The 12,420-nt window shown below is 40.3% G+C and overlaps 3 protein-coding genes across 3 annotated transcripts; 2 read left to right on the plus strand and 1 right to left on the minus strand.

Moving 5' to 3' along the window:
• The first annotated feature begins 700 nt into the window (after positions 1-700).
• LOC145785253 (uncharacterized) lies at positions 701-1,897 on the plus strand. Its single transcript, XM_082596935.1, has one exon. The coding sequence runs from the start codon at positions 701-703 to the stop codon at positions 1,895-1,897; it is 1,197 nt and encodes a 398-aa protein (XP_082453061.1).
• A 2-nt stretch (positions 1,898-1,899) lies between these two features.
• LOC145785254 (uncharacterized) lies at positions 1,900-4,300 on the plus strand. The gene is made up of 3 exons (XM_082596936.1): positions 1,900-3,039; positions 3,123-3,641; positions 4,052-4,300. Exons 1-3 carry the CDS (start codon positions 1,900-1,902, stop codon positions 4,298-4,300), a joined length of 1,908 nt encoding a protein of 635 aa, XP_082453062.1.
• A 3,922-nt stretch (positions 4,301-8,222) lies between these two features.
• LOC145785651 (uncharacterized) lies at positions 8,223-10,773 on the minus strand. Its single transcript, XM_082597334.1, has one exon. It carries the CDS (start codon positions 10,713-10,715, stop codon positions 10,044-10,046), a length of 672 nt encoding a protein of 223 aa, XP_082453460.1. The 5' UTR covers positions 10,716-10,773; the 3' UTR covers positions 8,223-10,043.
• Between the last annotated feature and the right edge of the window lie 1,647 nt (positions 10,774-12,420).

Here is a 12,420-nt window from a genome sequence, read left to right on the forward strand (position 1 = left end):
CAATCTTTAATTACCATGAACAGCAAATTTAACGTAAAAACAACGTTAGCTGACACCGTAGTATCACAATCTCCCATGTTAGTGAGTAGTAGCCATTCGAACCCTTCAGTAGAGTTTACATCGTTTTTGGAGAATCTCTCGCATGCAGAAAGGAGTTTGTGCGATGCAAAAGCAATTATTTGGCCTTTAATACAAAAACAGAGTGTCGACAAAATAAATAATCTAATACAGTGTTGCGAAATGGAACTGCGAGATATTAAAAATTCCTTTGACAAGATAATGTCGAATGTCTGGCTCTCAGATTCGAGTAAGCAGCTTGTAAGGCACAGGTGGTTTGATCTGGGACGTGCCATGGACTTTATCAGGGAGCAGTGCCAGACTTCGGCTAATACAAATGTCGCGTCTGGGGCGTCTCCTAGTTATGTGTCTAGAGCGATGTCTAGCCCTTCTATGATAACAAGCACCAGTGCAGTTAACGCTAGTGCTGCTATAGCAACGTCGCTTGCTCATGTGCCAATTGGTACAACGTCTTCATTAAGTACCACAACTTCGCTGTTAACCAATAGTGTAGACAATCCCTTTATTTCTGGTGCTCAGACTAGCGTATATCCGGGTGTAAGCGCAAATGCGGCTGTGTATGAAAATTCGCAAGTAGGACAGGCATATGTCCCCTATTGTGCTGAGTAGAGTGTCGAATACAATGCAGCCACAAGGCTTCGGTATAGCTGGACCATCGGTGGCGCCAGTTAATGTTTTGACGCCCAGTTTCAGGCAGAGCGCACATGGTGTGGTTCCACCTGTGACACTTGAGAAATTTAATGGTGATATCCTGAAATATCCAGAGTTTAAGCGTAAGTTCTTTAAATTTGTGGCGTGTATGTATCCAGATGACGATGTAAAGATGTTGCATCTGCAATCTTTATGCACAGGTGAGGCAGGAAGAGCTATTCGTGGTCTTGGAGGGCACTCAAACAGGACTCTGGCTTATCAAACTGCTTGGGAAAGATTGGACCAGCGGTTTGGTAATCACAACCTTTTGGCATCAAGACTACGAGAGGGAATGTTAAATGGTCCCCCCATAAAGGAGTTCGACTCATCTGCTTTAAACTGCCTCAGAGACAGAATGTTTGAATGTGAGCAGACGTATCTGTCTCTAGGACGTTTGGCAGAGTTAAACTCACCTGAAGTGATTCATAAAATATTTAATCGCCTTCCCGAGAAAATAAAAAGAGATTTTGTGCCTATGTCTCGTAGAGGCTGTGGAGGGTTTAAGGAGTTGAGGACTCTTGTAGACGATGCTGCGGCTGATGCGGAATGTGCATTAGGCCAGGATATGTTTGCGAGTCAGTTAAAAACGTTTACAGGGTCTAAACACTCGCGATCGCGTAGTCAGGTCAAGGTAAATGCTGTTAAGGAAAGCTCTGCTACGCCTTCAAGCGTTCAAAAGAGTTGTGAGTTGTGTAAAGGTGTTCACTGGCTATGGCAATGTCCTACCTTTAAAGAGCGACCTGTTGATAAACGACACCAATTTGTTAAATTACATGGGCTGTGTTTCATTTGTCTCCAGTGTGGGCACAGCGTACGTGAGTGTTCTTCTGGGCTGGCCTGTCGAGAATGTGGCAAGCGTCATAATTCCTTGCTTCATTTTGACAAGTCTGTACCTCGGACAAAAACTGCACAAAATGACAGCAATGTTCTTGTCGCATGTAGTTCTTACAATGACAAAAAGATTGAGCGCAGCAGGAAATTGCATAAAGTCGTCCCAGTCAAGGTGTGGGTATCAAATCCTGATAATTACGTAAACACATATGCCTACATGGATGATGGGTCTGAGACCACTTTGTGTACAACGGCCCTGCTAAGCGAATTGGTGCAGATTTGGCAAAGGCCAACGTAAAAATGCACACCAGCAATTCCGTAACAAAGGTCTCTTCGAAAATTAATCATATTTATATTCAAGGAGTAGGTGAGAGCCGAGTTTTTACTGTTAGGGATGCTTTGGTGCAGGATTCCATAGTCGATGTGCACACAAGCATTCCTACAAATGAACTAACGAACTTATTTCCACATCTTCAAGATCTGTCCTTCCCAAAATTAGAAAAAAATACAGTAGACTTATTGCTGGGGCAAAATGTCCACAATGCATTCCGGGTTAGTGAGAGTAGGTATGGGTTAGATAACCAACCTTTTGGCTTGCACACTGCCTTGGGATGGACGTTGTGGGGGGTGGATTATGTCTCCCAGAATGAGCTTGATAACCACGAGGTACGTGTTAACTTTGTCAGTGAGCTTGGTGTAGATAAACAAGGTTGCAAGGAGTTACTACGTATTCTTGACCAGGATTTCCATGATCTTGATGCGCCGCAACTGCCGTGTATGTCAAAAGAAGACAGGCGTGCCATTGACATCATGGAAAGGTCTGCCTTAAAAGTTGGTAGACATCACAAAATTGGTCTTCCATGGAAGAAAGACAACTTTGACTTGCCGAATAACCTCCACGTAGCCGAGAAACGTCTTCGAGATTTGACGAAGAAGCTAATTGCAAATCCCGACTTACGTAGAAAGTACACTGAGAAGATGACTGAGCTGGTTGCTAACGGTTTCTGCTGCCAAATACCGGATGGAGCTGTTGAACCAGAAGGTAAGACTTGGTATGTACCGCATCACTGCACGTCAGTTCTGACTAAATTTAGGGTGGTCTTCGACTGCAGTGCTAAGGCCAATGGCGTGTCGCTGAATGACAAGCTGCTCCAAGGACCTGACCTAACCAATAGTCTTGTGGGTGTCTTAATGCGCTTTAGACAAGAGCCTATTGCAGTGGTGGCAGACATAAAAAGTATGTTTTACCAGGTACTTGTGGAAGAGAAGGATCGTGATGTTTTTAGGTTTCTCTGGTACCCGGACAATGATCTAACTCGCACCCCCGCAGCCTTTCGGATGAATGTGCATCTATTTGGGGCCACCTCGTCACCTTCCGTGGCAGCTTTTGCTCTTCGCCGAACAGCAGAGGAAAACTTGAGCGAAGCTTCTCCTGAAACGGTAAGCACTGTGCTAAAAAAGTTTATGTGGATGATCTGTGTAAATCATGCGCTACAACTAATCAAGCCTCATGTTTAATAAAGGAGCTGTGCACACTTCTTGATAGTGGCGGATTTAAATTAACTAAGTTCCTTTCAAATAATAAGGATGTTCTTAGTCTTATACCAGAAAAGGATCGTGCTTCGACTGTAGTTGACCTGCAGCAACGAGAACTGCCTACTCAGAAGGCACTGGGCATGTTTTGGAATGCGGATTCCGATTGCGTGGAGGTTAAAGTGAATCTCAATGTAAAACCTTGTACTAGGAGGGGGCAGTTATCAGTTATTGCTCAAACATATGACCCTCTAGGGCTGCTACAGCCATTTGTCCTGCCTGCTAGGAAAATCTTGCAAGAGACTTGCCGTTTGGGTCTTTCTTGGGATGAACCACTTCCGTACATGGGATGTTTGGAGAGGGCCTGGGTAGAATGGGTGCAGGCATTACCAAATTTGAAGGAAGTATCTCTTGCAAGAAGTTTTAAGCTCCCTAACCAGGAAACTGACAAAATCGAATTGTATGTATTCTCAGATGCTTCAGTTGATGGTTACGGAGCGTGTGCTTACGTGCGTGTTGTTTATACGAATAATTTAATTACTTGTGCGCTTGTTATGGGAAAAGCTAAGAGTCGCTCCACTTAAATCGATTAGTGTTCCTAGGCTGGAGTTGACTGCAGCTGTACTAGCTGTTAAACTTGGTAGTATGATTTCTCGTGAACTTGAATTTAAATTTTCTTCTGTGACCTATTGGACAGACGCCACTGTTGTACTACATTATTTACGTAATAGAACGTCTCGTTTCCATACATTTGTGGCCAATAGACTTGAACTACTTCATTCATTAACCTCGTTGGATCAGTGGAGATATGTGCCCACTGATCATAATCCTGCTGACTTTGCGTCGCACGGCCTCTCGCCCAGTAAGGCAAATGAGGCTGTTATGTGGACCAAAATTTTTAACGTGCACTGAAACCCAGTGGCCGATACAACCAGAAATTTGTGGAGACCTGAAGAAAGAAGATCCTGACGTGAAGAAGATTTGCGCCGTTCGGATATCTGAACCAGAGTGTGACGGCTTGCCCTTGCTATTGAGACGATATTCTGACTTTTCCAGGTTGCAACACTCAGTTGCCTGGTTACTGAGGTACAAATCCTATCTGCAATGGAAGGCGAAGGTTAACATCGAAAAGCCTGCCCTGGGTTTGCTGTGGTGGCTGTCTGACTGAAACTGTTTAAAAATTAGGTATTTTTTTCACTTTTTGCTGACTTTTAAAAATATAAAATTATTTGTTGTCTACAGTTCTGCTGCTGGAAACGAGTTAGCTCGTGCAATTGTGATGTAATTTAACGTCACATGACGTCACAATGCCCCAAAAATCCTAATGTGTTGCCAGTCTGGGGGCCTGACAGGTTGCTTCAATTTTAAACCAAAAAAAACGATTTTTAACCCATTTCCCCGCCAAACTCTTAAAATTAAATAAAAGTCAAAACACCAATCAGTGTGAACAAAGCTTGAAATTCAGCAATGACTTTGAGGTCTAGAAATTCTTAGACTGGGATCATGATGCCAGGCTACTAGTATATTGATCAATGCACATAGGTCATGTAAAAGAGCTTACGTTTTATGCAGCAAGGTAATTGAAATATTCTATTATTTTTTAAGGTTTAGACTAATTTACCTATTCATTTAGAGTCACTAGACTAGACTGCTTACTGGTACTAGCTAGAAGTCCTGTAGGCTATCTAACCCTAGTCGCTAAAAAAATCCAAGCAAGCACTTTCTTACGAATATAGGCTATGACTATGCTATGATGTCAACAAAACTTTTGAATGTAATGTAAAGGCAAACCAAACGTGGTAGCCTATAGGTTTCATCGAAAGGAAATATGTTTGCAATCGCCTAGTTGGTTAAGTTAAACTTCGGTACCGTACAGTAGCCTAGCTACCGGCCCACAAAAATTGTCATTTTTACATCGTTTCATCGTCGCCAGACGTTGAAATCGTGTAAAAAAGGAACTTTTGCTGACCAGGTATAAGTTGCAACTGAGAAATATTTACAAAAGCCATTCGATTTGTTCAAAGAACCGAAATAGCCTAACAGTTTGTATTTACATTGATTCAATGTTTGAATACGTTGAATCACTCGGCCTATCGTTTTTCTTTACATTGATTTCACGTCTGAACAGGTTGATTCATGCAAAAAAAACTGTTTTGCTGGCTGGCGCGCTTGTAAAGGCAATGGTCATTTCGACGATCAATTGCAACACCGATTTGCTCCAAAATTTCAAAGTGCGTTTCAATAGTTTGGCAACCCATTTTTTCATTACCATGGCAACCAGAGAAAGAGGAAAACTCCTCTCACTTTTTCAAAACGCTGGCAGCTAAAGTGAGCACTAAGCACTACAAATAAAAAAAATGAAGTTAAACGTTCAGTCAATCTGTTTTCTTGCTTTTTTTGCCAACTTTTGCTGCGTTGGCCTATCAGGGTAAGGCTTACTCAACTAAGGGAACGTTCAAATATTACGTAACGCTTTTTTTCCGAAATTTTGACCCCCCCCCTCCCCCATGTAACGCCAACGTAACGCTTTTTTCAATCCCCCCTCCCCCATGTAACGCTTTTTCACTACGAATTCAGCACAAAAAACTACCATTCCGTACTCGAAAGCGTTACGTAACGTTTTGCTTGAACCCCCTCCCCCCCGATGTGACGCTAACGTAACGCTTTGCATAAACCCCCCCCTCCCCCTCGAAGGCGTTACGTAATATTTGAACGTTCCCTAATGTTAACAAAGATTCGGTTTAACAAGTTGGATGTGTTTAGCGGTCCTGTGAATAAACTATTTCATACGCAACCACGAAAGTTAATCTATCAGTGCCAGTACCGAACGAACCATTTTTTGGGTAAAGTGTATCTCGATTTGAATTTGTAACAAACTGTTCAGAGGTCTTGATGGCTTAGCTAAGTTAGTAAGAAAGTCACAGAAAATTTTGTTTCCTCCTGCTCACAGTAGAAATCTGTTTAAAAAGGCCCTGAAACGTGGCAATGAGGTTATTCTTCCAGAAGCCCGAGGTCCACCATTAACACCCAGAAGGTCCGGATTCGGACCGCGGTCCGCTATTTGAGTAGCCCTGGCCTATACTGTAATGCTTTTAACATTTAGGCCTAAAAGATTCTTCAAGCGTAAAATTCTACTTGCTGGCGAAACGTGTCCTCTTTTTAGGCGATGAAAATATGGTAGGCTAGGCCTAGTCAGGACGCAGTTTGAGAATCACTGTAATGCACAAATAAAGCACAACCAATTTGTAATTGTCGGAATATATCAATCATGCAGCAAATTCTAAAACTTTCACGGACCCCCTGAAAACGCTTTGCAGACTCCTAGTTGAGAACCGCTGCACTAAGGAAACTACACTGCTAACTAAACTTTAACCTACTCACTGCCACCAGTCGAAATGACTGCATGGCAGCTAAGATGGTTGATGAAACTAATATAAACGGCCGTCACAAACACATAGGGCTTACTTTTCAGGTGCCCGCTTGTAACTAATTAAACGTGCCAACGTAAAGACCTAATAGCTTGTCTTTAATAATCCTTTGAGATCAAGATAAACACTCGTAATTAATGGTTATTAGGCTATGTGTAATCACAGACGACAAAATTCGCTTCGGTTAATTTCAGCGTTGGCCTGCACTTAATTGAACTGCGGTTAGAACGACCAAGCAAATTAAATTAAACAATCAATACTGTACTGCTGTGCAGGTTGTCTTTATTTTAGACCACAACATGAAAACCATAGCGTATATCCCAGAGGTTAAGAAAAAGGTAGAAAAGACATTTTCCATGATAGGCTAGACTCGAAGTCGAAGGCCCGATGTCACTAAAAATGCTGAAAAACGTAAATGAAGCAAGTTTTACAATAAATGCGGTGAAATAATGCAGTAGAAAATACACTCTTTTTTCAATCATGCGACCTAGGTTTAACTTAACTTGGTTGTTGATAAAAATCTGGGCTTATTTCCACCCAAGGTAGAACTGGGTAATTGGTGAAAGGTAGTCTAACCGAAAGTAACAGGCCACCATAATAAGAAATTTACTTTTTGATTCCCACTGCTTCATAGGCTACAAGTAGGCTATAGTCTATTCAATTTGACTATCTTCAGAAAATCAAGAGAGTTGCTAACACATTTTGATATCCGTCATTTTTAGTTTTCTTCGGCTGTAATCCCCAGTCGCCCCTGAAAATATATAGGCTTTCTTGAAAGGGTTTTCCTCTATATCTTGAAACTATTTCATGATTTCTGCTTTCAAGATATTTGGTTGAGTTGTTGCTTGAATTGTCCACTCAAACTCATCATCTGCGAGTGCAGCATCCAAGTTACTGAAGCTCATTGGATTTTCTTTAGCTCAGTTGATAACTTCAGTGCCTTCAGATACGGTATATATAGTTGGTTAGCTCGATAGTCTCAGTTGGTTAGCGCGAGACTTCTGGAACGAAGAAGCTTCAAGATCAAGCGGCGCTGGTTCGACTCTCGGGGTGTGCGCTTGAGCAACGCACGTTAAGGACTGCTTTCCATCAGCGGCATCTAATGGATGGAATAATTCCCCGGCAACAATCAGAAACTTCACTCCGTCAATCTCGATGACCGGGCCTGCGTCAGTGATTCAAAGCCTCTACAAGTATGCAAAACTGCCAGGATTAAGCTCTTCAAGAAGCTTTCCCAATCCGAGGATAAAGATTCAATTAATCAATCAATACCGGTAATCATAATCTTGTTTAACTTGACGCTTCCGAGGGTAGCCTAAAGCTTGAATATAAAAGTTTCAATTACGGTAGAATGTTTCTTTAGACAATCATCAAACATTCGTGTAAAAAAGCCAGGTAGGCTATTACGATCAGATTATTTTCTTACACTTACGGACAATTGAAAAGACGACTGCAAGAGCTCCACCTTTACATACCCCAGTTATGGTAAAGTTGAGCACTAACAGAACTAAGTTTAGGTCACTCTTTATCGGTTCACTAAAGGCAAAGGTCTCGATGCCAAGGCTTCGCGACAAATAATGCAATGAATACTAGCACTAAATGGATTTTATTCTTTTTCACATACAACAAAGCCAGATTGAAGAGTAGGCTTAGCGCAACAAAAACTCGGTCTGCATATAACCATACTACCATAGTGACTTGACTTCCACTTTAAAAAAAAAATGTAAACTGCAAAAAATAGTACAAAACATTGAAATCACTGCAAAAAAACTAAAATGGTTGTAAAGCTTGCATCCCCATGAGAAGTGGTTGACGCCCCATAGAGGGTGCTCCCATGGTTATGAACCACTGGGCTATAGCAACTCGACGTGATGCTATGACTAAAATTTGTAATCACCGTCAGTCGCCATCTTTGCTTGCAGCAGATCGCGCAAGATTTGTATTACAAATATTCAATTATTTCTTTCTTTGCTTGCTGCACTATCTGATTGCTCAATGTAAGACGTGACTAAAGAACAGTTATTTTAATAACTAAGATTTTATTCTAAAACACATCACAGTCCATAATTACGAAAAATCGAACGAAGTAAGAGCTTATGTGTATCATAGTCACAGTTTTGTTTACTTGAACATGACTAAAGCAGTAATCGGTAAAAATCTCCTGGAAATAATCCACCTTGACAGTGTCCATCCAAAGATTTTTAACTTCGGAGTTATATTAACCAAGCAGACTTTTTCGGGGGATAATTACCTTCGACTTAAACAGGCATAATGACTAACCAGATTTTGAATAAACAAAGACGTAATTCAGCATGCACAGCATAGAGTATTAAAATTGATCTACCCAATGGTGACAGAAGTAACTTATGCATAATCTATTCTTTATCAGAAATTTTGATTCGTTTGAACTAAGGTGCCCTTCAATTTTTTTTTGTAGATTTGCTATCGGTAGTAGGCAATTACACGATTATTAAGATTTTTGATAAATGCTTTTTGTAGGCCTATTCATTTGAGGTGGTAGTTTTGGAGCGGGACATCACGATGGAATAACGTACGTTTGGTTTTGCACTATTTTGGCTGGAAAGCCCAAAAATACAAAATGAAAGAGCATTAACAAATTAGTTATGCAGAAGGGAGCGTTCTTCCTGGCCACCAGCACAAGGCTGAGCAATCACTGGAACAGCGAGCAGTTGCGCTCCGCTAACCACGACTGTACAGCTTCCACGCTAGCCATTTAGATCATCCAATCAACTATACGTTTCTCGGCAGCCTATTGCCAGGAAGAACGTTGGCTTCTACACAATGTCCTCTCTTGGCGCTTGCTGGTTTGTTGTTTTCTTTTCACAATTAAGTAAGAATTCAATTGACTGGTGAAGGCGGTGTTCAAGAATCCTTGTAGCATAAATTAGTGGTGCGATACTGACAAGCCCAGCCTCATGGGAAAAACACGACGTCTATGGGAGTCAATTCTTGCTACAGTTCGGCTGTGGAAAAAACAAATTAATTGTTGAGGAAACATAGCAAAAAAAATGTAGTCAAAACTAATTTGGCATTAAAAATGTATGTAAACAAAATTACAGTACAGTAGCCTTACAAAAAATCTTACCCAAATGTACTTTTAATAAAAACCTTCAGGCAGCACATTTGCGCAGGTCGTGACGACACAAAAATATGATAAAATAATCTGTAAATGTCATATAGTGAATGAAGTAAACAAGTAAAATATCACAACTCCCTTTCAAAGACAGTGTTGTCCAATGTGGCACAATAATTAATTAATTACAAACTGTCACATCATATTGTCATCAGCCTAGCTACAACTACAAGTATGCGAAAGTAACATGAATATTAAATAACCTATGAAAGGCTTTGTCACTCTAAGGAAAAAGATTCAAAACCAAACTAAAAACAGCACTAGTACAGAATGTTTCATATTAATAAGCTTGACACTGTGTCAGGCGTAAAAAACACATTATTCATAAACTAAACAGTAGAAAATCTTGGACGGTGCAATCCAAATTCCTCCCAGCCACCTCTTTTTAATTGACGTTGCAATGCTTCATGCGGCATTTTGTAGTGGGGAATGCTGGCAGCATTCCTAGCAAAATTGTCTGCATCGGCAATATACTCAAAGTGGGTTGGCTGAGACCTGTAACACACTTGTGAATAACCTGGCTTCAGCATAGTTGCAGCTGGTATACTTCGTCCTACTGAGTGGGATAATGGATATCTTGCTTCTTTAGCAAACATACCAATGTCAGAAGATTCAAAAGACGCTTTTGCCAATTCAACATATCGCTTGCTAACACTATAGCATGGTGATGAATCAGACATTGCTGGAACATCAAATAACGTCTCATCAACATATGATGTATTACCAACTTTGTGGTATGGATCTCTTGACCTTCTACCAGACTTCCGGAAACGAATCTGGCTGGCATGTGCAAATAAACCAGAATTAGCAGGACATTTAAAATACTGTCTCCCTCTCCAGCATCCATTATGCTGGCCAACAGGATACTCCAAATGTATTCCAATCCATTCCCCTCTTGTTCCATTCAAATGTCCTTTATAACGAACAGTTCCACACAATACGTGGTTTTCATGCTTGACTTCAACATACTGACCAATACTAACATTTGCAAACAAAACCATCACAGAAGCTAAAGTTTAATTTAGATGGTGTGATTATTAAAATGTCTTGATAAAATTAAAATAGTAAGATGCCTGTTTAAATTAAAATAAAACTTAATCTGTGTTAAAGCATTCGTACCTAGCGTGCAGTTATTCAAGCATCCACCGGTACTAAAAATATCACCGCAGTATGACAGATATGTTCATGCAAATTGTGAAATTTTCAGAACTCTTGGTTATTTCAAATAGGCTAACTAATTAAATCATTTAGTCCAAACAATTTTTGTCTCAAATCAGCAACAATATAAAACACAAAATAAATTCATTTAGACATGAAATTTAAAGTTTGTTTTTATACTGATCACCTCTGTATTTAAAATCATATTTTTATCAGTCCAATGCACTGTAAGTAAAGTGATCTTAAAATACCTGACTAATGGCAAACAGTCAAAACTGATCTACATCAAGTGACCTGAAAGTGCATAGAAGAAATGTAACATTTGGTGGGTTGCTGTTATATTGTCATAGTAATCTTTGATTATTGTTACATTACTTTGCAAAAATATGATACGGTAATCATAGAAGCAATCATTCCAAAAGATATCAACTCTTTTGTTGCATAATGATAGCTCAGTGGTTACACGCTCGACTCAAGATCACACCCACTGGTTCCACTCTCGGGGTGTGTGCTTGAGCAATGCATTTCAGGACTGTTCTCCATTCACCTAATGAATGGAATAATTCCCTGGCAACAACACTTAACAATAATCGGTAAACTTCACTCTGCCAATCTTGGTAACCGGCCCTGCATCAAGAGCCTTTACTTCTACAAGTATGCGAAACTACCAGGAATAACCTTTCAAGGGTTTGTCAGTCTGAGGATAAAGATTCAAAACCAACCAACCAACTACATGTAGGCCTAGGCCTACACTTAGGATCTACGGTACATCACAGGCGCGGATTTATGGGGGGGGCCCCCCCCGAAATTTTGTGAAAAATTGTAGAAATTGTATGTTTCCGCATCAAATGGTTTGATGTGCTTCTAAACAGCTGATATTAGTCCCTCGGCATCACAATTGATGAAAATGGTTGTATTAATGTCTATTTTATAGCATATCGTATATGTCGTAGTATCATTGTTCATATCTGTTTAGCTTTTTCTTTCTTTTTAATTGATTTTCAAATTTTCTGGCCCCCCCCCGAAAAAAACTCTTAGATTCGCGCCTGGTACATCATATGACTAGTCTGTGTAATACAGTGTAAATAAATCAAAGGATAAACCTCGCATATGTTGTGCAAATTCTTACAAAATCTGAAGCCATGCAAACCAATCCAATAACACAAATTTCACCTCTAATTAACAATGCTGCCTAGCAAGTGAGACCAGTCCAAACCTCAAACCACATCTTAATTTCTAAGAAAAAGCTGCTAATTGCTAAGCTTCCTCTCTAGCGCCTGGCAACGACAAAAGGCTATCTTGCAGTTGATGACGCAAAGCGCCCTCAGGTTCTACAAATTCTTGTGGCAAAAAAATCAATCAATCAATTTTGTCACTTAAGACTTAACACAAAAAGTATGTATCAGAAAAGTACGATGTTCCCGAGCTATAAAATACACACCAAAAAGAAAACAAACATTTTTTATTTTACACAACGTTTCAGGGATATCTTGACACCACGGGTTGCGAAACTCGAAATCTGCCTGTCCAACTGAAGGGCTAACTATG

This window comes from Aplidium turbinatum, chromosome 16, assembly GCF_918807975.1.
Source record: "Aplidium turbinatum chromosome 16, kaAplTurb1.1, whole genome shotgun sequence".
Taxonomy (NCBI): domain Eukaryota; kingdom Metazoa; phylum Chordata; class Ascidiacea; order Aplousobranchia; family Polyclinidae; genus Aplidium; species Aplidium turbinatum.